The sequence below is a fragment of the Crocuta crocuta genome, unplaced genomic scaffold (assembly GCF_008692635.1).
Source record: "Crocuta crocuta isolate KB4526 unplaced genomic scaffold, BGI_CrCroc_1.0 scaffold186, whole genome shotgun sequence".
Taxonomy (NCBI): Eukaryota; Metazoa; Chordata; class Mammalia; order Carnivora; family Hyaenidae; genus Crocuta; species Crocuta crocuta.
Genome location: NW_027551569.1, coordinates 994,225 through 1,021,653, shown reverse-complemented (window position 1 = coordinate 1,021,653; position 27,429 = coordinate 994,225). Strand labels below are relative to the sequence as shown.

Here is a 27,429-nt window from a genome sequence, read left to right as displayed (position 1 = left end):
AACCGCATCTTTGCTGATCACTTCCTCTGTGGCTGGGATCATATAAGTTACCGTATGTAAACTGTCTCACTTAGAGCTGTTAACAAGTTGGTAAGGTAAGTACTACTATTACCTCCATTTTCCAGGTGAGGAAACTAAATCAAAAAGACATTAAGGATCTTGCCCAAGGTCACAAAGCTGGTAAATGGAGGAATGAGGATCTGAGCAGTCTAACCCGGAGTCTGAGTGCTCCTGACCAATGTATTCTATGCGTCCTCTATGGGAAGGCTGGTGGTTGAGGGCGAGGAGGTGAAGGAGGGTGTGGGTACAGCCTCTTTTCCTAACTGCCTCGGCTTCTGATAGTGCCTTCCCAACATGAAACATTCCCCACAGTGGAGATGGGGTTGTCACAGTTCAGCCACTGACTGAGATCCCCAGCCGTAGAGATTAACCAGGATGGAGAGTGTGTAAGAACAAAATGCTATAAAGAACTGTGGCTCGTGAAAAGGGACTATGATAAACTAGGATTCTTTGCAAAAGTATCAAATACCAAACCAAATCCTGTCTGAACCCTTTAGTCCGAAAGAAATCTCTCTCTCCATGTGTAGAATCCTCCAATAACACAGAGTGTAAGGACAAATGTTACCCAAATTTGAAAAACGATCCAGAGACAAATTCCTAAACAATGTTTTTGAGAAAGAAAAGCAAACTATTATTGGACACACCTGGCAAATATATCCACAGAGAAATTATCGGTAACTTTATTATTTTCAAAGGAAAATAATACCTTGGGCCAAATAAACAAAACGCCAAGAACACACTACATCTATCCAATGCCATTCTAAACCTAAGCCAGGCAACATCCTTCTATACCTATTAGAAATTTAATAAATGAGACCACGGATGTTACAGACTGACGGATGTATAGCTCAATTCAAGCACAACAGAAAAAATGTAACTGCAAAATGTAGTCTGGACACAGTGACTGAGTCCTGACTCATTCCACTTGATATAACATTTGCTTTTTCTCTGCTTAAATCTACTTCCTTCTTGCTGAAAAGGAAAGATGCATGGGTGGCTGGATGAAAGATTCAGCCTTGTGCATATTATGTGTAGTTCAGTCATCCAAGGAGAAAATAAACTGACAAGGAACAGTACTTGTACCAAATAGTAGAAAATAACACATTAAGATCTACTGTCAAAGGGTTTCCCAGTATTAACATTCTGCCTATCTGCGTACGTGTTTTTTTCCCAGTGCAATTTTGAACCACTCTGTATTCTAGCTTGTGACTGTAGGACTACTCCATCTGAACTCATTCTGCAAACAAAGCTAGCTGCAGAGATTTTAGGAGTGGCAACAGGTCACCAACAGTGATCTGCAAAGCCATGTGGGCTCCATCTTACCAGTCGAGTCAGCCTGAGAAGCCCTGCTACTCGTCTGCTCCTCAGCATTGATAAGCTGCAGGTTGGTGTATGAGGGATCAAAACTAGGGCTACTGGTGTCTTCAGAATGTGTGGTCCAGCTGCTCTCGGAGGTCAGAGGGCATCTCCTCAAGGAGTCGAAGGAAGGGCACGTCCAGCAGGGCATGGTCAATGGTAGGGCTGGGGACAGACCAAAAACCAAAAACAGACAATATAAATAGTTGTGCTCTGTTGACCTTTAGTGCTTATCTTACCTTTACTGTGCTCAGGTCCTATGAAATCTCAATAGCCATACAAGGCAAGGGAATAATGGAAATATCACTTACAATAGGGAAAAATAACTGAGACCCTCACACTGTGAGTCCATATCAAAACCAATGCCACAAATAAGGGGTCTCATGAGTCTCAAAGAAAATCTCACTAAAGAAGTGATTTTTGGCTCTACTTTTATTTCTTCTTTTGTTAATGCTTTAGTTATTTTTGAGAGAGAGAGAGAGAGAGAGAGAGACAGCATGAGCAGGGGAGGGTCAGAGAGAGGGAGATACAGATTCAAAGACAGGCTCCAGGCTCTGAGCTAGCTATCAGCACAGAGCCTGACATGGGGCTTGAACCCACAAACTGTGAGATCATGACCTGAGCCAAAGTCGGACGCTTAACCAACTAAGCCACCCGGGTGCCCCCTCTACTTTTATTTCTAAACTTAGATTTCAGTTTCCTTCAAACCAAAACTTCATGAATCCTATAGTTTCACCCTTACGCTGCCTCCACTTTTAGTGGCATGCCAACAATCTCAAGAAAACTCCACAAATTATACGCAGAATTATAGATAGATTAGGTTAAAGGATAAGAGAAGACAGGTGAATATCTATGTGTCCACATACGAACGTGATATGCTTCTGCTTGAGTCTCACTGTAACTAGAGATTCTGCAGACTATTACACATATGAATTGAGATTTCCTGGGCTGCTGATCTGTCATACGATGAACAAACTTCAAGGGGGGAAATGCATAGGGCTTGACTTTATCTCCTGAACCCTGAGCACCAAACTCAGCCTTTCAAAACCACTTGGAAAGTTTCTTTTTTTAAAATGAAGTTTTCTACCGTTTCTCATTTGTCTTCAGTTAACTGTCTACCACACAGTTTCTCCATGGATCTGCCTGGGAATCTTATTGCAAATTAATTGATAAGTACTAAAAACAAGCGCTGAAAGGAGTGTGTGTAGGGAAGCAAAAACAAAAGAGAAAGAACTAATATTTCTTGAGTACTCATGAAATGTCAGACACTTTTACAAACGTTACTTCACTTCACTATCAATCCTGAGAGACAGGCAGTGGTCTCATCTGACACAGGAGAAACCATCGCAAAAGAGGTTAAAGAGCTCCTTTAAGAAGGGTCAGTTCTCCTAGGGGCGCCTGGGTGGCTCAGTCGGTTGAGCATACAGCTCTTGATCTCTACTCAGGCCATGATCTCATGGTTTGTGGGTTCAGGCCATGCATGGGGCTCTGCGCTGGCAGCTCAAAGCCTGCTTGGGATTCTCTCCCCTCCCCCTCCTCTCTCTGCCCTTTCCCCACGCATGTGTGCTATCTCTCTTTCAAACTAAATACATACACTAAAATTTAAAAAAATTTAAAAGAAGGGTCAGTTCTCCTAGCTAGAGAATCAAAATTACTGAGAGTTGGGTTTAGAGAAATTTGGGTAAAGAGAAAATTGAGATTTAAGAGGGAAAAAAGAATAAACAGCAATACATGTGACATAGAACAAATATGAAACCACAGAGAATTTTCATTCCATATTCTCTTAGACATTTATAAGACATGTAGGTCTTTTCTCTGTGTGGAGTGCTCACGGCTCACACCCCCTATTCTTTAAAAATGTTATCCTCCCAGTAAGGTATTCCTGACTGGTTCTCTCCAAAGATGCAAAGTCCCTTCCCTGCTTATGTCTCCTTAGCATTTTCATCATCTAATGTACTACATATGCAGGGTCTTCCCCACTAGAATTCAAGCTTCTTGGATGGAGGTGGGGTGGCAGTGATTTTGGTCCATTTTGCTCACTTCTGCATCCCCATTCCTAGAACATTCTGGTGTGAATAGGTACTCCATAAATATTTGTTGGTTTTATCAACAGAATCACCAGAAATCACTCATACAGTCTATGCTAAGTACAGACTGTTAAAACTAAACTTGTACCTATAAAACTCCGACAAAAACATAGAAAAAAATCAAACTGCTAAAGAAGAAAAAAATAAAGCAAAAGCCAAAAGCAAAACTGAACTTGTAAAGGCTTATTATAGGACTGCCATTTCCTACAGTATAATGAATTAGACACTTAACTGTGGAAATAAAATTAAAATATTAGATAAAATGTAATAACATTATTTAAAATACATTACAGAGTGAGCAAGAAAGAATTATCAGAGGCCAAGTTCAAGCTGGAACCCAGAACAGAAAACAGAGCACACATCCTGATTTTCATACCCCGAGGCTTTTGAACAAATCAAGGGGACTCCTGAGTTTGAGTCTTGTGAAGAAGGCAAATGAGGAAAACAACCTAGGGCTAACCCAAGATGGGAAATCTGACAGAAGACGTGATGCCAGAAGCTTGAATTCCCAAAGGGCTCAGTTAAAGGGTAAATTAGGAATAAGCCTCACCTTCAAACTAAGGACAGCAAAGAAAATTGTCTGCCTTAAGCCTGGGTGCAGGGTAGAGGAAAGAAATCTCCTGAGAATTTCTAACTATAAGCTGTCCCACATAGGGGCTTACAGCTAAAACTACTTGTGTGGTCTGAACCTTCCAGTCTGAGAACACAGCTGAAGTATTTCCAGGTTGGTAGTGGCCTCAGGCACCTGGGAAAAGCAAATACTAATCCTTTTTGGAGGAAGATACCTCAAAGCCAGCCTTCCCAGACAGAACGTTCCTTAGTTCCACATGGTAATAAAATAAAAAATAAAAATAAATAAATCATGAAATACGTAAGAAATAAAGTTACCATAAATGCAAACCAGAAAACCAGCAAGGGGGCCGGCAGTAGGGGTGGGGAAAGCCAGAATCAGACCTGCAAAGAATTCAGACACTAGAATTAATAGGCAGGAAATATGAGTATGTTTAATATGTTTAAAGAAACAAGAAAATAAGAAAAGAAAATGAAAATATTAAGAAAGAACACACAGAATTGAAAAAGAACTAAATGAGCTTCTGGAGAAGAAAAATATTACTGTAAATACAAAACTGTCTAGATAGAATAGAGAGACAGAGATGAAAACACACAGGACAGGTGACTGGCTCGCTTAGTTGGTAGAGTGCGCAACTCTTGATCTTGGGGTTGTGAGTTTGAGCCCCACGTTGGACAGAGTGGTAAAAGCTCGTAGGTAATTATCTAACCTGAATTTCTAAGGAGAAGAAAAAGAAGATGAGAGGCAATATTTAAAAAAACAAAACAAAACAAAACAAAACACTGGCTGAGAATTTCCCAGAATTTATGAAAGATTTTATACAACAGATTAGAAATCTCATGGTATCTCAAGCAGGGTAACTAAAAATACCTGTGCAAGTAGACAGCAAAACTATACAACACCAACAACAAAGAGAAGATCTTAAATAAGACTACTTTCAAAGGAATGTTGATTAGACTAACTACTACCTTTTCAACAAGAGAAACCAATGCTTCAATGAGCTGTCAGAAGATGACCAAATAGGACTATATACACAGTAAGGAGATGTTCAGAGATCAAGAGAAAAATAAAGACAATTTAGACAAACAAAAACTACAAATTACAATTAATCTAAGGAAAGAAAGATGAGAAAAAGAAATATACGCTTAGAGAAATAAACTATATCAGCACCTGATAATAAACATAAATGGACAAAATTTCCAGTTAAAAGAATAAGACTATCAAACTGAAAAATCAAATGAAACCCAACATGTTGTTCACAAAAGACCCATCTAAAATACAAAGATTCGGGGCACCTGGATGGATCAGTCGGTTAAGCATCCAACTCTTGATTTCAGCTCATGTCATGATCTTACAGTTCATGAGATCAGGCCCCACATAAGGCTCTGTACTCACAGTGTGGAGCATGCTTAGGATTTTCTCTCTCCTCTTTTTCTGCCTCTCCCCCATTCATGCTCACTCTCTCCCTCTCTCAAAAATAAACTTAAAAAAATAAAATATGAAGTTTCATCAATGATGAAAGTAAAGGGATAAGAAAGCCATACAAGACAAAATATTAATGAAAAGAAACTGAGCATATTATAGCCTAGAGATAGACTTTAAAGTAAAACTATTATTAGAGTTACAACAAAATTACTATATTTTAATTAATCAGAAATATATGATAATAATAATCCTAAGTCGGTATATATTTAATAACTTAGTCTCAAAATCATTAACACAAAAATGGACAGAACTGCAGAAAGCAAGAAATGTCCATCATCATATTGGGAGATTTTAATACACCTCCCTCAGTAAGTGATAGACAGATCCAAGAGGGAGAAGAGTCGCCAAGGAAACAGAAGATAAAAACAACAAAATGAACAAGCTGATCTAATGGTCAAACATAGACCAACAGGTAAAGAATGTATATTCTTCATAATCCACAACTAAAATTCTTATGGCAAGTGACCAGATGGTATGACATGAAGCAGGTTTTAACAAATACCGAAAAAACTGATATCAAACAGACCATGAACACTAATCATAATACAATGATGTCTCTAGTTATCCAAACCAGTTATCTAGATATAACTAGCATCTATTTATCTAAGCTAGTTAGAAGACAATTTGAAAAATTTAGAAACTAAGAAACATACTTTTAAATAAACTGTTGGTCAAAAAAGAAATATTAATGAATATTAGAAAATATCCAGAACCAAAGAAAAATATAAATAGTATATATAAAAACTTTAAGAATTCAGTAAGCAGTACCATCAGGGACAGTTGTATTGCTTATTACATTGTATTCCAGAAAGGAAGAACTGAAATTTAATACAAGTTTCTAACTTGTCAAGTTACAGAAAGGGCTGCAAAATAAAACAAAGAATATTAGAAAGGAAATAATAATCATAGAAGCAGAAGTTACTGAAATTAAAAAGCACATAGATAAAAATTCTTTAAGAAGATTATATAGTAGAATTGAAAAATTGTNCTCTTGAATGCTGAGAAACAAACTGAGGACTGATGGATGTGGGGGGGGAGGAGGGAGATGGGCATGGAGGAGGGCACTTGTGGGGATGAGCACTGGGTGTTATACGGAAACCAATTTGACAATAAACTATTTGTAAAAAAATTAATATAAAAATTGTCAGGAAAATCAAGAATAAAGAAAGCACAAATAACCTTAAGAATGAAGAAGAGAACATAATTACACATGCTGTATAAGGCAGTGAGGGGGAAATAATGAATGTCTTTATGCCAATACATTTGAAACAAGATAAAACTATAGAGATTCTAGGAAATTATACCTTGAAAACTGATCCAAGAAGAAAGTTAAAAACCTGACTTGTCCAATAATCATCAAATAAAGTGAATCAATTCTTAAAATCTTCCCATAAGGAAAATGTCAGACCAGGTAGTTTTACTTAACAGTTCTATGAAACTTTAAAGGAAAAATTTTTTTTCAGAAAAAAAGACCACCCGTCAAGTCATTTTATGAGGTCGGAATTTCCTGACATCAAAAACTGACAAAGTATATTGCAGTTATACTTCTGTTCTCCAAAATGAGAATTATAGGTCAACCTCAATCATGGATATAGATACAAGAATCTCAAATAAATTATTATCAAAGAGAATCTAGAGCTCAATGAAAAGGAGAATTACAACATGACTAAATTGGATTTATCCAGTGAATGCAAACTTGGTTTAACATGGTATTTCTCAACTTTTTTTCATTATTGCCCCACTAACATGTTTCTTCCCCAATCATCCTCTCCCATGAATTCCCTCCTCCGCAGGAGAATATCATGACCAGGAACTTGATATTAATACAATCTACTGATCTTACTCAGATGTGCCCAGTTTTACATGTACTTATGTGTGTATTTAGTTCTATGTAATGTTATCAGCATGTAGTAGGTTGCGTATACACAAGCACAGTCAGGATACAGAACAGTTCTATCACCAGAAGGAATGTTGCCCTTTTATATTCATTTCTACCTCTTCCTGTCATGTCCTGTTCCTACCCCCAGGCAACCACTAATTCGTTTTTCATTTCTATAATTTTGTCATTTCAAGAATGCTATATAAATGGAATCATGCAGTATGTAACCTTTTGTGATGGGCTTTTATCATTCATCATGATGCCTCTGAGATTCATTCAAGGTGTTGACTGTATCAATGCTTCATTCCTTTTGATTGCTTAGTAGTGTTCCATGGAATGGACTAAGCACTGTCAAAGGGCATCTGGGCTGTTTCTGGTTCTTAGTTATTATAAATAAAGGTGCTTTTAATATTCATGGAGAGGTTTCTGTATAAACCTAAGTTTGCATTTCTCTAGGATAATGCCCCAGAGTACAATTGCTGGGTCATACAGTAGATCATGTATTGTTGGTGAGAATGTAAAATGTAACAATGACTTTGGAAAATAGTTAAGTTCTTCATTAAACTAAACATGCAATTAATTTCTCCACATCCTCACTAGCATTTAATATTACTACTATTTTTATTTTAAGTCTTCTGATATGTGTGTAGTGATAGCTCATTTTGTCTACATTTCCCTATTGGTAATGATATTGAACGTATTTTCAGATACTTATCTGCCAGCTATATATCCTATTAAGTGAAAAATATTTTTATGTCTGTTGCTCATTTTCTAATTAGATTGCTTTGTTTTTTCACTATTGAGTTTTGAGGTTTCTTTATATATTCTAGATACCAGTCCTTTGTTGGATATGTGGTTTACAGATATATTCTCACAGTCTATAGCTTCTCTCTTTATCCTCTTAACTGGGTCTTTCATAAAGCAAAAGTTTTAATTTTGATGAGGTCCAATTTATCTATTCCCAGTTAAATTTTAACATGACAGATATGTTATATGTCTATCATGTACTGTATACATAGCTATGCTGTACATATAAAAAGAATATGATTTCTTTGCCCCCCAGAACTATTTTTAACCCCAGTGGAGGTAATCTCACTCTGTTGATAATGTGTGGATTAACATTAATGAATCAATTAATTCACCATAATAATACATTAAAGGAATAAAAAACATATTATCATAATGCATATAGAAAAAGCACTGAACAAATTTTAGTATCTATTCATGGTAGTAATTTTTGGCAAACTAGAAACAGAAGCTTCCTAAATCTAGTAGAGCTAACCCCAAAACCCTATGGCAAACACCATGCAAAAGAGAACTTTTCCCTTGGAGATCCTGATCAAGATGATGGGTGCCCCTTACTCCCACTTCTATTCAACATCCTATTTGTGGTTAGAACCTGTACAGTAAGGCAGGAAGTAAGAAAGAATGAAAGAAACAAAACTCATTCTTTGCAGATGATATTTTTGTGTACAGAAAATACAAAAGACCCTAATTATCAAATTAATAAATTTAGCACAGTATTTGTTTTTAAATATATATATTGTATTTCTGAAAACAAAAATATATACAAATTAAACTTAAAACAAAATAGCATTTATAACAGCAACAAAAAGTATCAAGCATATATAGTAATAAAATTAACGAAAGATGCGCAAGGCCTCAGAGGAGGTACTTCTAAGGTTTATTAACAGATTGTATGGAAGATCTAAATAATTGGAAAGAGATATAATAACTAGGGTTTTAAAAAGTGTGTAAAGATGTTAATTCTCAATCAAAACCCTTATTTTTTCCTCATGTTAATAAGTAGAATCACACTATTTAGATATGAACAAGGTAGAATGTTAATAATATATTTAAAATGAATAAAATAATAATACAAAATAATGGTAAAATACTATACGGAAAAAATTTAAATTAGACTCAATCAATTCTAGATGGATTAATATCAAAGTATAAAAGGCTCCACAAGATATATTTTTGAAGATATATACCCAAATATGCTCACGACTTCAGGGTAGGGAAAGATTTCCTTTACCAAGACACAGAAATCACCAGCCATAAAAGAAAAACAAATTTCATATCATTAAAATTAAGAACTTCTTTTTACAAAAACACTGTAAAGAGAGTGAAAAGAGCATCCAATTCTACATCCATGTGTGAGAGATATCTGCCATGCATCATATCCTCAAGGAAGTCCCAGAAATCAGCAACAAAAAGGGAGAGACTTCAAAAAGAATATACCTGGACTTTCTATGAAAAAAAAAATTCAAGTGGCAAAAAATCAATCTCATTACTAACCTAGAAAATACAAATTAAAACCACATGAGATTCCATTACTCTTCCCCCTTCCTTATCTCCCTGCCTTGTGACTAAAATAGAAAAATATGACAATCCCAAGTGTAGACAAGGAAGTGCAGACACAGGATCTTTCATATATGGCTGATAAGAGAAAACTGGAACCACCTTAGAAAATGGCCTGGTGCTACGTGAGAAAGTTGAGGATAAACCCAGCCTGCAGCACAGATATTCTCTTCTGACTTTTTTATTCAAGAGAACCACTTGCTCATGGTCACCAGGTTGTGTGTTTAGAAAGCTCGCAGAGAGGCATCTGGGTGGCTCAGTTGGTTGAGCATTTGTCATTGGCTCAGGTCATGACCTCAAGGTTCATGAGTTCAGCTCACAGTTTGGAGCCTGCCTTGAGTTCTGTATCTCCTTCCCTCTCTGCCTCTCCCCTGCTCTCTCTCTTTCAAAGAATAAACATTTAAAAAAAATTTTTTTAAAGAATGCTCACCAAAAACACCCAAAAAGAATGTTCATAGAATTAAAGAATTCTTATATTCCAAAAACTAGAAACAAGGCAAACAACCAACTGCAATACAATGGATAAGTGAATTATGGTATATCAGTATAATGGAATACACAGCAATAAAAACCAAAGGAATTATTGCTGCAGGTAATGATATGGAAAAATGTCACAAATAATGCATTGAAGGAACAAGCTATGAAATAATACATACAGTTTTATTCCATTCACATAAGGTTAAAAAAAGTGAAATAAAATTATATCATTCTTGATGCATGTGTAGGCAGGAGAGCTGTTAAGAAAAATCATGTAGTTAATATCACAAACCCCAGGAAGGTGGTGATAAAGAAGGCAGGGATGGGATGTCTGGAAGAAAGAAGTTATGATCAGTAGAAAAACGTGAGGGCTTCTGGGTGATGACAATATTCTATTTATTAAACTGGGTGATGGGGTTGTACTGTTGTTCTTTATAATTTAAAACACATTTTTAAATATGTTCCTTTTTATTTACTCAATAATTAATAAAGCTTATTAAAACCACATATCAAAAGACTCTCATGCTGAGAAAGAAAGCTATTTTAATTATTTGTATTTTCACACTGGTGTTTTACATTTGTTTGATAAAACTTGCAGTATCTCCTCTGAAAGAGAAGCTAGGAATAATGCAGCTGGGAGAGGCAAAGCCCCTCCACTTCACACACTGTTCTCTTTTGCTCTAATACTCTTTGTTTATCAGCTTAAAAATCTTGGATGAATCACTTTCTTTAGGCTCTGAAGTGAGTGTCCTCCAGCCACAAGATGAGTTGAACTGTTGAAGTGTAGAGCCTGGGGCTGACTCTTCTCCCAGGCGCCAGGCCTTTGATACCTGAGCCAGACAGAAGCAGACTGCTGTCACCACGGCTCTTCACAGCCACAGCCATCCAGCAAGGAATACAGCGAAAAAAGATGGAAATCTGTGTCTCCTCCTTTCCTACGAGATTAGGTACAAGGCCCCTGGATCCAGACTGCCTGTCTCGCTCTGTATCCAGCCCTGCCGCCAGAGGCAAGTCACTTAATCCACCTGTTTTGTTGGGTTTTCACCTGTACAAAGGGAGCTTAAAGTTGTGCCCACTTCACAGGCGGATTAGGTTAATATTGATGAAGCACTTGGAAATGTGCTTGGCACAAAGGAAGCGCTGCAAGAGGATCAAGTGGATATAAACTTATGTCCAGATCTACTTGAAATCCCCACTTAGGTCTCTAACCCTACCTACTGGAAACCAAGTTCCTGTTATCCCCTCCACATGGGCTCCTTTATCCTTCTAGGTGCTAGGAATGAAATCTTGAGCCACTCTTGATTCTTCTCACAACTGGTCCACCACAGCTTCTGCTAGTCCTCCCTTCAAAATACATCTGGAATCCAATCCCTTCCCACCATCTCCAAGCGACCACCCTGGCGTAAAACACTGCTGTATGACCCAGACTCATGGGTGATGACCTGAAGTCTTCTTGAGTGCAGCCCCACCCCCCCAACATTCTTTCTCATCTAACCTCACTTGAGTACACCCCTGGGGCATGAAGTCCTCAGTGGCTCAGGAGATAGGACTGTGACACACAACTCTTCTCCACCAGTCCCCCTGGGGTGGTCTACCAGCACTACTCCCCAGCCTCTAGGCTTATAAGAGCAGGTCTTATGGGAGGTGGGGTCACAATCTATTCAGCTTGCAGCTGCCCAAGACCTGCCCCTGTCCCTAAGTCCCTTTAATAAACCATTTCTTGTCAAGCTGGATAGTTATAGGGGCTTCTCACTGTGTCACCCCACTTCCCTGTCTTTCTCCTCTTGGTCTGTTCTCAACAGAGCAGCCGCACAGCTTTAATAGAATTACCTGTTCAAATTGAAATCAGACCTTACCACACCTCTGCTCAAAACCCTCTGATGGCTTCCCATCTCACCCACAGCGAAAGCCAAGGTCCTCCCCGTGCCCTCCAACCACATACATGCTCTGAGTCCTCATGACCTCTTCGCCTCATCCCCTTTCCTTCTCCCCATGTCCGTCCACTGCAGTCACATACCACCAACACGACACAGCCACCCATCAGAGGCTTGTCATGTGTGGTTCTTTTCACCTGAACAGCTCCTTCCTCAATTTCTGCAAGGCTCACTCCCCGCCTCCCTCATGTTTTTACCCAAAAGTTACCTCTCCGAGAGTCACCCCCTGATCTTATGTAAAATTTCACATCCTCTCTATTCTCTTTCTTGTTCTCATGTGTCTCTCCTTTCTGCTAACCATTGTCTAACACACTGACATTCTATCGACATCTTTATTGCGTTTCTGGTATGTCTTCTCCAGCACAAAGTATGTTCTGTGGGGCAGGAATATTCCACTGTATCCCCAGTGCCCTGAGCAGTGACTGCCACACAGTGGGAGTTCAAAGCACCATTGGCTGAATAAATAATGAACTGATAAATTGTGAGTTAAAACAATTAATACAGCACATACAAAATTTTTGTTTTATTCTTTGGGATCCTAGATTAAAATTTAAATACTTATGTATATTTTGATGTCCTAGCCTTTATTTCCTACTTTGGTATCTACTCACTACGGCTATGTGATTTTTCCAATGCTGTAAACATGCCCATCCATGAATACAAAATTGATCTAATTCCATTCTTCATTTCAACCCCTGCTGGTTCATAGTTGGCAATACTGAACAGCTGGCCCCAGGACTGGTTCAGGGGAGCTACTGCCTACCCCAGAAGGCTTCACTAGTAACAGACTGCCCAACCATTAGTAACCTCAGCGTGGGGAGAGCAGGGGCTATGGCCAACTTTCTCATAATTGCATTCCCAGCACCTAAACATTTTGCGCATGAATAAACTAGTTAATGAATGCATGCTTGGGCAGTTTATTGTATTTTATGTCCCACGCTGAGGGTGAGAGAGGCCACAAGGACCCCCCTGGGTGAGTTAGCACATTCTCTGAAAGAGGAGAATATTGTAGCTTTAATAAAATATTTTAAGGTCCCTTTTACATAACTGGAAGTAATTTTCAAGAGATTCTCTCCCCTGTCCACATGGCATGATGGTAGTAGCTTCAAATATGACAAAAATATAATGGACAGTTTTCACTGCACTTTTTAAGGTAGCTCTCAGAGGGAAAAATATGTGTTTGTATAAATATATGTATATGTATATATGCTATGCCTATATTATATATGCATGTATATGTAAGTGCATATGTTATACACATACACTATGCTTGTGTATATGCATGTGTGTACGTGTATCTGTGTGCCATGTATATGCATATGTGTGCACCGTGTATATAATGATGGGAAATCAAAACTGATGATAGTCAGCTGGTAAGCAAAGGGCATGATAGGGAAGAGGCTGGTCTATTTTCTTTGCCTAGTTTTTTAAAAAAAAAAAAAAAAAAATGCTTCAGAGGAAGCCATGCCTCAAATTCCACCTCATAGCTCATTCACCTCATAATTGGGAGTCAGTCATTCTGCAGTACGTTTCATATACATCTTTCATTCATTAACCCAACAAATACTAAGTGAGTACCTCCTAAGTTCCATGCTCTATATTCTATGCTTGAGAGTAAATGAGATAGATAATATCTCTTTCCCCTAGTGGGAAAATATATAAATATATATAACTATATAACCTAATTTCAGGTAGCAACATGGGCTGTAAAGACATTTAATGCAAGAAAAAGTTGGAGTGGGGTGAGATGCTTGAAGAGAGCACGGAGTTGAAAATGTAGAAGACCTCTGACGGCCAAGGGAACAGCAAGAGCAGTAATGAGCTTGTCAGGAACAGCAGGAGGAACAGCAGGAGAGGTCGTGATTACAGCAGAGAGGGGCCCAGTGGGCAGGGGCAGAGGGCATCAGGCCCCAAGGAAGAAGGGTTTTGTTAGAATTCATTCCTCAGTACATCACTGTGTGAGATGGATTCTGGAAAGGTCATTAGTTACTCTTTAAAGCAGAGAACAATTCAAGGTATTAAAAGCAAATAAAACCTCCTCTGTTGAAGAGGGAAATACATATGCATGCCAAATGCAATGGGCCTTGGCTACACAGTCACCAATGGCTGGGATCTTATTCCACCCGCACCCACCAACTCACCCTCAGTGGCCAGAATAAAAAGGATAATAGAACTTAACCGCTGGGCTAGTCTTCTTCAGGATTAGGTCTCTCAGCTGTCTCAGCTGCCTCCCTCTTAAGTGGATGACATCATCTCTGGTCTTCCCCCCAAACAAGTGGCTCTTTCTCTGGTCCCATATAATTAGCTTCCCGAGACACAATGGGAAGGCCTTAGCCCAAGCTTTTGGGGAAGACATTTGAAGCACAAGGGAATATTAGTGTTTTGCTTGGGCTGTGGAACAAATGTTCTGGAAATGAAAAATTTTGTGTGTTTGTAATTATGCATATCCTGCAGCATCTGCATAATGGGTCCAATTCAGCCTTGGCCTTGCTGCAAAACTGCCGTGTCTGTGGAGGGAGGTCAGCGCATAACATGAGAAGTGAACAGGAAGCTTTGCGCTGAAAATAGTGCCGTAATTTTTTTTCTTTTAATTTTAGGAATGAACTTTTCTCTTTCAGTGTATCTTCATGCATTTGCCAATATATTCTAAGCACACACATACACTTGTAAAATGTACGTACATGTATAAAATCAGCCTTTGTTCTGAGAGGATCTTTATAAAGAATTTAGGTGTTTTATGAGCAGGCGGCTGCCTTCTTCCTGGTCCAGGTTGGAATTTTAAAACAGAGGAGACAAAATACTAAAGTAGAAAAACTTCTTGCCACCAGGGAAACTCAGAAACACTAATGCTGAGGGACTCGATATGAATAAAATACCTGCTGGGGTTAGGTTCATTTTCAAAAATATTTCTTTAGAGAACTATATAAAGATTCAATTTTGATTTGAACAGATTCACCAGAAGTTTGTTGTGTTTTTTTGTTTTTGTTTTTTCTTATTTAACACTTTGGATCTGCTGTGTGCTGTTGATGTTTTAAAGGTTTAGCAGAATATCTATGCATTAAGGTTCTGGGTTCACAAAGCAAGTTTTCGTTTAAATGGCTTGACACTTTTTACCGGGTAACCCAGATGGATCCTATGGCACTTTCACACTCAAGATGAGAACAGTATTCTGGTGGCTACTTTAAGTCCTAAGTTTAAGTATTTGGCAGTTAAGATTCTAATAAAAATCATTGAAAGAGAATATTTATCAACATGGCCTGAGCCAAAGTGGTCCTGTTAAGTCAAAGAAATATGAATTCCATATTTGGTCTCCACCAAATTTCAGCGGTTTTAATGGAGGAAACAACACTTACAAAAGGAGCCTGACTTTATATGCTCCTCCCTCACTCCAGCATCCTCAGGTCCAAAGAGTTGATGCCAGCAATCTTTCTTATATATTTGGATACAAAAAGGCTTCGTCATTCAATTAATTGATTTTATTCATATTTTTATGAGAGACATCATGTGTGTCTCCTTTTCCCCAGACCAACCAGGATGGCACTCAATCATTTCAAATCCTGTATCAGTTGAAGTCAAAAACAAAGTTGTCCCCCACAATGGATTTAAAGCAATTCTGGAGTTGTCTTCCCCATCAGCTGTTGCTCCTCTGTTATCCAATCACCTTGGTATGCTGCAGGGCATGATAAAATAAGTAGCCAGGTCACCAAGGTGGGGAGTAACAACTCACTGGCTTTTTATAGTTCCCCCATGCAGCTTCTGACAATTACATGTCACAAAAATAAGAGATTTACCACTAATGATGGTCTCCTTGTGTTTAATCTACGGTGCCTACAGCCTCCTGGCATTTTTATTTGGGCAAACAGTACAGTCCCATTCCAGGCTGAAATGCAATGCTCCCTTGGTTTATTCGTAGGTGGCACAACTTAAAAGATAAAGTCTTTTGTCTTTTGCTCTTTATCTGCCTATGGACAGTGGAGGAACAGGAGCTGGGGGATGGGAAAGTAGAATCCCAGATAACATTTCTCCTCCTAACTACTCCATGTGCACACATGGACACTGTCTTTCCCAACGAGTCCTTGCCAGCCTGCGCATGAAGGCATGGCACAGCTGGCTAAGTAAGGCTTCACTGTTTGCTTCCCGAAATCCAGACTAGCAACAGCATCAATTAGTTCCGTGTATCCTCATTTCTCATCTTCCCTATTCCTTTTCAGTCAAGGTCATGGTTGTCTTGGGGCACCTGGGTGGCTTCGTCGGTTAAGCGTCCAACTTCAGCTCAGGTCATGATCTCACGGTTCATGGGTTCGAGCCCCATGTCGGGCTCTGTGCTGACAGCTCAGAGCCTGGAGCCTGCTTCAGATTCTGTGTCTCCCTCTCTCTCTGGCCCTCCCCTGTTCATGCTGTCTCTCTCTCTCAGAAATAAATAAAGCATTAAAAAAAAAAGTTTAAGATCATGGTTGTCTCATGAAAAAATATTCACAAAGAGATTGCATGAAATGGGGCTAAGGGGATTCAGAACAAGTCTCCTCAAATGTGCCACTTTGACATGTGGACTATTTTGAGATAAAGTCAACTGAGACCCTGAAGGCTCAAGAAAAACATCTGCCCCTCCCTTCATCACCTAGAAGAAGCTAAATGGAGAGCTGCCTGAGTGGCTCAGTCAGTTAAGTGTCTGGCTCTGGCTCAGGTCATGATCTCGTGCTTCATGTGTTCGAGCCCCATGTCGGGCTCTCTGCTGTCAGTGAGGGCCCACTTCGGAGCCTCTGTCTCCTTCTCTCTCTGCCCCCTCGCCCACACATGTGCATGCTATCTCTTTTTAAAATAAACATTAAAAAAAAAATAAAATGAACAAATGGAATATCTTTCCCAGAATAAGAGTTATTACCAGAGATAAATTTTATCTGAGTGACCTGTCTACATGGCAGGGCAGACATCTAATTATTAAACATCTGCTCTTCTTACCATCCTGTGAATCGCCCTCCTCCTCTTTGAAGCATCAGGTCCTATCCCATTCCTCAGCCCAGGATGGCATATATATCTCATTTTACCAGTCTATGAGCCTCTTGTGTATGTAGCACAAAATTATTTTATTTTCCATTAACCTCTTATGTCATTTTTTTTAAGACAGAGAGATGGGGGAGGGACGAGGGGATGGAGAGAGAAAGAGAGAGAAAGAGAGAATCTCAAGCAGACTCCACACTCCGCACAGACCCTGAATCAGGGCTCCATCTCAGGTGTCTGAGATCACGACTTGAGCTGAAATCAAGAGTCAGATGCTCAACAACTGAGCCACCCAGGAGCCCCTGTCTCATGTCAATTTAATTCTTCCAGGCCAAAGAAATTTTGAGGAGTAAACATTTTTCCCTTTCTCCCTTTCTCCTGACACAGAGCTGTCCAATCAGAAAGTGATAAGCATGTGACAGAAGCAAACAGGATATGGGAATAAAATGGGGAAAAAACAGAAAAACTGCACCTACATTCTAGGAATGAGCATCGGTTTGCTCTGGTGATACTAATGTGAATGAGAAAATGGCTGAAGCCATAAACAGTTTCCTCACACTTCCGTTATTTCTGTCTGCACTTCACCCTCTGTGTGCACTGAGCGCACCTATTCCACAGTTCACCAACAGGCTCCCAACAGATACAGCACAGCAAGCTTCTCTACATTTCATGCACGTATTGCCCATACTAAAAAAAGTTCACCTGATACAGAGAGCCAAAGCGGGAAACAGGTCCAGTGTCTGCTTGTTGGAAATGAATAACCTAAGAGAAGCATTTTTTAAAAGTGGATAAATGAGAAATCGGTGGACATACCATTTCTATATCATCAGATTAAACCGAAAAGAACCAGATGGCCACTCATTTTGTAGTGGTTGGCCACTCAGCCAACACATAGTTTTCTACACGTGGGCACCACTGACCTAGGGCAAAACTGAACAAAATCTCTGGAGAAGACCCACAGTCAACTGATAAATAACTGATAAGTAAGGGGAAATGACCCACAGTCAACTGATAAATAAGGGGAAATGCTTTAACTTCTAACTTTGATCCTTCCCAGGAAGAGATGACAGACAGGCCTGCAATAAATGAGACTTTTAGGCAAGCAATTCTCCCAACATCCACTTCTTCCTTTGCATTCTCCAAGTAGCCTCAAAGTTTTAGCCACCATGAAGTAGAAAACTTTTTTTTTTTTTTAAGACATGCAGTGGTTGAAAGATGGCCAACCGGAGGCAGATGGGGAAGTCACGGAAGCACAGGCTGGCTCTGGCTTCATACTAGAGGACCCAGGATGAAGCTCAATGGGCTTCTGTTAAATTCTGAGCACTCAGGTTACTCAGCTTTGTATCTGAATATCTGCACCTAGGACAACTACAGAGAGGAGGTGCTTAATAAATATCTGGTGACTCAATGAATAAATTCTAACAGGCTGTCAACTTTGGAAGTAAAATATACTGGCTAACACATCTGCTGAATAAATGGCCTGCATTATTACAGATGCTCCCCCAGCCCAGACAGACACACTTTCAGCCTTCTGCAAATGGCTCCACTTTAGGATTTTGGACATTTGGTGCATTAGTTAACTGTGGCTGCTCTAACAAACTTGGTGGTTTAAAACAAGAGAACTCCGAAGTCAAAAATCACTAGGTGGAAATCAAGATCCTGCCTGGCAAGCACTCCCTCCAGAGGCTCTGGGGGAGAACACATTCCTTGCCTCTTCAGGCTTCCCGGCTGCCAGCATCCCTTGGCTGTGGCTTCATGACTCCACTCTTCAAGGCCGGCATCTTCAAACCTCCTTCTGTTCTGTCTTTGCATTGCCTCTTTGTGTGGGCAAAATCTCCCTCTGCCTCCCTTTTAAAAGAGATACATTTGATTGCATTTAGGACCCACCCAGATAATCTAGGATTATCTCTCTATCAAAATCCCTAACTTTTTAAGTTATTTATTTTGAGAATGAGGAGCAGCAGAGAGAGAGAGAGAGAGAGAGAGCAAGAGAGAGAGAGAGAGAGCAAGAGAGAGAATCCCAAGCAGGCTCCACACTGTCAGCACAGAGTCCGATGGAGGGCTGGAACTCACGAAGCCTGAGATCATGACCTGAGCCCAACTCAGACGATTAACTGACTGAGCCACCCAGGTGCTCCCAAAAATCCTTAACTTAATCACATCTGTAAAGATCCTTTCTTCAAATAAGATAACATTTTCAGGTTCCAGGGAGTGCGGCCTGATGTCTTTGGGGGCCATTATTTAGCTGAGTATTACCAAATTGAGTATTACCAAAAGAATAGAGCAGGCAGCAGTGATTGTGAGAAACTTCAGACTGTCTCTATCGCTATGAGGATGCTTGCTGCCACATCTGCGTTATTTTGTTGTAATGCCTGCAGTTACGAATGGGATATTATTGACATTGCACAAGTACTCAAACCTTTGGATTTAAATTCAAATCTGAGCTGCCCAACAGCTGTCAGAATGGAACTGTCTATCTTGGGAGAGATCTACATTATCTGTGTTGAGAGGGGGAAAGTCTCCTTTCTCCTCATCATGGGGCCTTAGCTCTACCAACCACTCCACTTTGTTGTCAGGCCCAATCTGTGTGAGGAAACCCACGAGGGAATTAGTGTACATGGATGAGGCTGGTTTGGGTAAAAGAGATATTGATGGGTCAAGGCTGAGTATTGGCAGGAGAGCTGGAATTGGAGCCTTGGATTTATTACCATTTTCTTTACCACTCTGATGCTCAACACGTGGTTCTTGGGTCCCTAGAATACTGCCTGAGGTAGTTTTTGGGGCTGGCTCTAAACACGGTTTATTCCTGCTTCTTACCCACACACTGAGCTTCAAGTCTGCCATGAAACCAGTCTACAGGCTCCCCCTAACGCAGAGAGCTCCACCCCATATACGGCTGAGTTAAATCTTCATATGTGGGGGCGCCTGGGTGGCTTAGTTGGTTAAGCATCCGACTTTCGCTTACATCATGATCTGGCGGTTCTGGTACATGGTGGCCAGAAGTTTTACTCACCATTACTTTTATACTGTCAATTCAAATTCCAATGCAGTGAAAAAGGCAATCTTAGAATTGTTATGAAAATAATTTGACCCCAAGGACACTTTGAGAGACTTTTGGGCAATCCCAGGGATCTACAAACCACACTTTGAGAACTGCGTTAAAGGATAAGGTTTTAACAGTATGTCAAAAGCACTATCAATGGCAAGCTAAGATCCTCAGTCAGATGGAGGCAATGTAATTATGACTAACCCCAGAGTTAGTTTTGCAAAAATAATTAGTGAAGAGTTGAAGCAAATTGACCATCTATGCAACCATCATAGACATAATTCTAAACCACCAAGAAATCTTTGAGGCTAAAGGTAAGGTATGAACAAAGCATGAACAAATCTGAATGCCATGAATACAGTCAACAACCTGAAAGCAGGGCCATTTTTTGGGCAAGTGAGTAGAGAAACAGCATTGCACCTATCCTCAATTCCCTAGCCTCACAGGAATGAGGGAGCAGAGGAAACCATAGCAGGAGCAGCAGGAAGATGGAGGCAAATAGGTCATGGTGTGTCCTTGGACTGTTCCAAGATCCTGGGGCCAGCCTGCCTGGTTTTGAAGCTCTCTCCTGCCACTTGCCAGCACACAACCTTGGGCAAATTCTGGAACCACTATCTGTCTCAGTCTCCTCATGTCCAAGGTAACTATAATATTAGTGCTTTTCTCACATGATTGCTGTAAGAGGTACACAAGATGACGTACCCAAAGCACTGAGCATGGTGCCCAAAAAAATAGTACTCAGTACATATATCTTATTAAAAATAAGGACCAGGGGCGCCTAGGTGGCTTAGTCGGATGCATATATCTTATTAAAAATAAGGAACAGGGGCGCCTGGGTGGCTTAGTCGGTTAAGCGTCCGACTTTTGCTTAGGTCATGATCTCGCAGTTCCTGGGTTCGAGCCCCGTGTCGGGCTCTGTGCTGCCAGCTCAGAACCTGGAGACTCTTTCAGAGTCTGTGACTCCCTCTCTCTCTGACCCTCCCCTGCCCACGCTGTCTCTCTCTCTCCTAGAAATAAATAAAACATTAAAAAAATTAAAAAAAAAATAAGGAACATACTTCTGTACTGATTCAACTCTTCCCCACATGCATAAGTGCTTAATCAGCCCACTGTTTTGCCAGCATTAAGTGTTCAGCAGAGGTTACTTCCTCCTACCAGCGAGCCTGGGAAGCCTGTCTGGACCTGTCATTTCTTTTTTCTTTCTTTCTTTTTTTTAATTTATAGAACTCTTTTTTTTTTTTAAGTTTATTTATTGGGGGTGGGGTAGAGAGAGAGAGAGAGCATACTCACATGCATGTGGGGAAGGGGCAGAGGGAGAAGGAGAGAATCCATGCTATCAGTGACAAGCCCCATGTGGGGCTCAAATCCATAAACCATGAGATCATGACCTGAGCCCCAGTCAAGAGTCAGAGGCTTAACTAACTGAGCCACCCAAGCATCCCATGTTAATTTATTCTTAATTAACTCTTAATTGCATTGTGAATCATTTTTTAACTTTGGCTTTTAAATTATTTTTAAACACAATACAACAGTAAAATAAAGTATAAAAAAAAAAAAAAAAAAAAAAAAAAAAAAAAAAAACAAAGAGAGAGATCCTAGTCCTGGACTTGAAAACACCTTGCATGTTTAACTCCACCCCCTGCTCATCCATTATCAGGACCCCTCTCCTCCAAGCTCTCCACACTCAGCCATAGTGAGGTTTGCTGAGTTCCCTGACTGGCTAGTTCTCGCCCGTCATAGGCTCTCACACCCTCCATTCCCCATGTCTGCCTGGATCCTCTGCTCTGACTCTGCCAGTCTGGTTAGGATTTCCTCCTGCAGATCTCTGCTCTATAGACCTGTCATTTCATCCCTGCTGCTCTGAGTGTCATGGCTCACTCACCAATGATTCACTGAGAAATCTGATGTTTAAATGTGAAAAAGTATACACAACATGAAAACTGTTATATAAAAATGGAAGTGCTTATTATATAGTGGAATTATGTCTCATGTTTTCTTACAATTGTTTCCTTGGTGCTGAAAACATGTTTGAAAACAAAAAGAATTGTTTTTAAAAATTAAAACTAGCAAAACATTTAAGCCACTGATAAAAATATCAACCATGCTTTTTTCTAGTAGGTCTCTATGGTAAGCAACATAATGCACCCCCCTCCAAAGATATCCCCAGAACCTGGGTTATCCTGGTGAGTCCAATGTAGTCACAGGGTCCTTTAAAGTTGGAGAGGTGGGCAGAAGTCAGGCAGTGAGAAATGTGACTACAGGAGAAAGGCACAGAGAGCTGCGACACTGCTGGCTGTGGAGACAGAGGAAGGTGCCACGTGCCAAGGGATGTGGGCAGCATCCAAAAGCTAGAAAGGGCAAGGACACAGATTCTTCTCTAGAGTCCCCTGGAAAGAATGTAGCCTTGCCAACATCTTGAATTAGTGACACCCATTTGGACTTCAGAATTACAGAAATGTAAGATAATAAAGTTACGTTGTTTAAACCACTAAGTTTACGGTAATTTGTTATGCAGCAAATAGAAAACGAAGATAGTCACAAAGGTCATCCGATCAGTGCCGGTATGCTTTGGTATACAAGCAAATAAGCAACCAGTCACCAGGGCGGGGACTAACAACTCCTGTGGCTTCACGAAGCCCCCAGTGCAGCCTTGGCTGTTTAAATGCCACAAAATAAGAGAATGATCATTAACGGCAGTCCTGACCCCTGAAGATTTAGATTCAAAAGGCCTGGGACACAAGGATATCCATTTTTACTAGTGACTCTATTAGAAACTGATGGTGGTCCATGCATTGAGAGACATCCACTTCTGCTCATAAGGAGCTTATAATTTAGGTGCTGAGTAGGTATAATTCCAATACCTAATAGATAGATAAATATTCATACTTCCAAAGACAAGTTAACAGCCAGGGACGAGTGTACAAAGCTAGAAATGGCCTGGAACACATAAATCCTTCCATATGCTTTGTTAACAAAAACTAGCTGTAGTTAAGCCAGATGAGGCCTCTGCCAGCTCTCCGGCACAGCCGGGGCCCGCGGGCTCTGGTACAGAATCCTGGCAGCCCCACAGACCTCTCCCCCGTGGGCACAGACTGAAGTCAGAACCCTTCGCAGCCTCCCACCTGTCTCTCTTGTTTCCTTATGAGGTGGTGACGTGCTGGCCCAGGGTGTGTCATCTTCAAACTGAACCCAGTTGCTGATGGCCGAGGCCAGGTCGGGTGGCGGCTGCTTGGGGCTCCCAGGAGGGGAGGCCGCTTCAGAGATGAGGCCCAACTTTTCAGAGGAGTCATCCTGCTCCGAGTGGGAAAGTTCCTGAGAGCCTCCATGAACCACATGGTTCTCCCCGGAGGAGCTCTCAGACCGGTCTGAGTAAGAAGATGGTCCTGGGAGGTGCTCTTCAGTGTCCCCTGAAACAGAAGCCAGACCCTGCCATCAATCGTGTGAGCGAGGCCACTATTCAAAACTGTCTTGTGGAGGAAAAACCAAGGAGAGGTAAGGGGTGAGCACAATTCCGGTGGGTGAGGGTGAAGAAAGAGCTGTGCCCATCTGTCTCTATGCCCAAGGAGTGTTTCCTAATAATGTGTACAAAGGATAACCTCTGCATGTCCCCAGTCGGTACCCAGGCAGGCTGAGACTGAGTAAGACTGGAAGTCTCACTCACTATTCTGACCCCATGCCTATTCCAGTGCATCCTGGGCACAAACAAAAATGTTTACAGAGGCCAAACTGAGTCAAATGAGAAAGGCAAAAGGCAACAGGGACTGGTAGAGACTTAGGCTGAACAAGAAAGCATCTGTCTGGACTGAACACATTCACATTCCAACTTTAACCTCTGTGCAGTCCAAACTCCACCTGTCTACAGACCGCCAGGTGCAAACTCTGTACCAGGACCAGCTAAATGCAGCCCAGAGGCTCCTCCCCTAGCTTTCTAGCACTTTATTGGTCCAGGAACACTCAACAGTCTTCAAAAACATTTTTTTTCTTAAAGAGAACTATGTCCTAATTGTGGTGGTGGTTATACAAATCTATACATGTGTTAAAGTTTATCAACTGTGTACCAAAAGTAGTCAAGCTTTACGATATAAAAATCGTAAAGATTTCTAAAAATCAAAGAATATAAAACTTTTTTCTCTCATCATTAGCCAGACAAACTAGTCCATCTGCATATAACCAAACCCTTTAGACTTGTGCAGCCCAACAGAAAGAAAAGGTGAACCACATATGTAATTTTAAATATTTTAGTAGCCACATTAAAAAAAAGTAAAAAGAGAGGTTAACTACTCTTACTAATATAAAATTCAACTCTGTACATTGAAAATGTACAATTCTAACATGTCGTTAATGTAGAAGTTATTAAAGAAATATTTTACTTTCACTAGGTCTTTGACATTCACTGTGGGTATTTTATACTTCAAATATATATTTTTTTAATTTTTTAATGTTTTTTAAAATTTATTTCTGAGAGAGAGAGAGAGAGTGTGAGCAGGGGAGGGTCAGAGAGAGAGAGACACACAGAATCTGAAGCAGGCTGCAGGCTCTGAGCTAGCTGTTAGCACAGAGCCCGACGCGGGGCTCCAACCCACGAACCCTGAGATCATGACCTGAACCGAAGTCGGATGCTTAACCGACTGAGCCACCCAGGCACCCCAATACTTCAAATATATTTCAATTCAGACTCACTGCATTTCAAAGGCTCCAGAGCCACATGGCCCCATCCTGGAGAGCACACCTGTACACTCACACTTTCCAGACACCATAAGTGAAGCTGGGCTGATAGCAGTTGGTGGCAGTAGCTTCAGTGGAACAGAATCAGCTGATAAGGCTCTGCAAATATCTCCTGACCCCTACCTTGACCTTCATCCCTGAGCACCAGTTCCCTGGAAGTCATTTAGCCATCTTTCTCATGATCATGAATGACAATTAACTGAGTTCTCTCCATGTGCCAGGCGCTGGTCTAAGTCCTTTCCATATATTAATTCACTTAACCCTCACAGCCACCCTGAGGAAGCAACTGTGATTACCCCTACTGCTCAGATAAACTTACTGCTCAGAGAGGTTAAATAAACAATCTACCCAAGGGCACGTCACTTATTTGTGACAGAGCCAGGATTTGAGCCCAAGCAATCTGGTTCTAGCGCCTGTCACTCTCCACAACTATGCTTTAGAAACTGAGGAAATCCAAATTGCTGCTGGAAGTAACATCTTAAAAGGCCAAATATAAAGTAGTTTGTAAACACGAAGTTTATGCTCCTTGGAAGAAAGCAGCCAACACTTTTGCTGTTTCCAGCCCCTTTTGTTTGGGACTCTAAGGTTCCTAAAGTGCTTCCCCCAGGCTTCTAAGTGGGAGAATATGTACCTCAGGAAGGTGATACACTAGCTCGTTTTCACATTATTAAGGTCCCCCCACAAAGAATGATCAAGTAGAAGTCATTGTAAACAGTATGGATCTTTGCTAATCTTTTCACTTAAGAAATGAAAGTGCTCCTTACCCTCAGAAGGGACAGGGAAGAGCGATTCCTCGTTGAAGGAGACCCACTCTGACTGGTGGGTAGCAATCACATGGTCCAAGGTCGTCATGCTAGGAAGGCACTGGTCATCTTCACACTGACAGCCTCAGGTAGACCCCAGAGTAATGTCTGGGGTGGGGTTTGGTGGCACGCGGGACTTGGGCCTCAGCTGTTATGAGGGTTTTGTACAGAGCAGCACGCAGAACACAGGTAGATTGGCCCCTTCTTGTCTTTGGCTACTCTGCCAAGAAGAAATCTGTTTTAAAAAATAATAAAAGTTAAAAAGGACAACGATCACCTTATATCCAATCCACACAGGTCCAGGGTTTTCAACATCGCCCACAGGGGGGTCTGGGGAGTTTGCAACTTGTATTCCTTCTCTCTGCCCTGTATTGTCCCCACTTCTTGTACAAGTAAAACCTTGGTTTGAGAGTATAATTTGTTCCAGAAACATGGTTGTAATCCAAAGAACTTGTCTATCAAAGTGAAATTCAAGAACCATTGGCTCAGATGTGATCATGTGATGTTTGGCATCACATACTACTTGTATTAAATCACTTGTTTATCAAGTTAAAATTTATTAGAAATGTTTCCTTGCCTTGCAGAACACTCGCAGAACAAGTTACTCACAATCCAAGATTTTACTGTATCTGCCTTTAGCATCAAGATCTCTGTACATGACTTCACATCAGACTTGTAAATAATCATGCAAATTTTAATAATCAGATTCCCAAATTTCCCCAATTATTATATTTTGGAAATAGTTCTATTTATAATATAATACCATTATGGTAAAACAAAAATTAAAACTTTTCAAAGTACTTTCACTTTCTTTTACCAGACGGCTAAATAAAAGCTTGTTCTTTCCTATTAAGTCAGTGCAGTTTCTTGCCTTAGGCAGGTAGCTTTTTGCAAGCCTGATTTAAATTCTTGGCAGAAACCCAACCACCTCCAGATGGAACCTCCAAGCACGGTTTGCCAATCAAGAAAAACAGAAATGGAGTCATCTTTTTCATTTGGAGTAAAGGGGGAGGGAATATTTGCTTTAGTGAAAAATGTGAGTTAAAGAAACATATTTTCAATCTAGCCCATTTTCGATCTACTATGAAATAGCACATAAAAGCCTAGCCTTTACTCCCACTGCAACTACGTTCTATGTATATAGGATACTTAATAGACTTACAACTCTGTTTGTACTATTAATGTCCATTTACAACTTGAACCTAGCTCTTGCTCTTATAATAAATTAATAAAATCTGAATTAATGCAAAATTAATGTGTTTCCACAAAAGAGCTACCACCTGCCCTGAACACTATCAGCTCTTATTAATGAAATGCTCACAATATTGATTTTAGTCTAGAACAATTTAAGTCATAGTCTTGTGACTGGTGTATAATAAAAAGAACATGTTGTGGAAATTTTAGTGTAGATTATTATCTGCTGTAAATCATCTATGCTGGGCTTAATCTGAATAGAAATATGTAATAGTTTTTGCCTTTTTTGGTAACTAAAACAGTTTTGCTGTACAATACTCCCTAAAAATAACTGCTTGCAGACATTTATAATTTTCAGAAACATATTTTCATACCATACCTCATTTGATTTGATAACCATTTTAGTTGAGTGAGACATGTAACTATAATTCCTTTACAAATGAAGAAATT

The 27,429-nt window shown here is 40.2% G+C and overlaps 1 protein-coding gene across 3 annotated transcripts in view; it reads right to left on the bottom strand.

The window, feature by feature from the left end:
- Nucleotides 1–25,834, bottom strand: part of STON2 (stonin 2) — a 116,878-nt gene extending 91,044 nt beyond the window's left edge. For all 3 annotated transcript variants that reach the window (XM_077750808.1, XM_077750809.1, XM_077750810.1), the window contains exons 1-3: nt 25,747–25,834; nt 23,380–23,664; nt 1,384–1,581 (exon numbers count right to left, since the gene is read on the bottom strand). In XM_077750808.1, coding sequence (XP_077606934.1) covers nt 1,384–1,581; nt 23,380–23,664; nt 25,747–25,834 — 571 coding nt within the window. The remainder of the gene's footprint in view (nt 1–1,383; nt 1,582–23,379; nt 23,665–25,746) is intronic.
- Nucleotides 25,835–27,429: the final 1,595 nt, after the last annotated feature.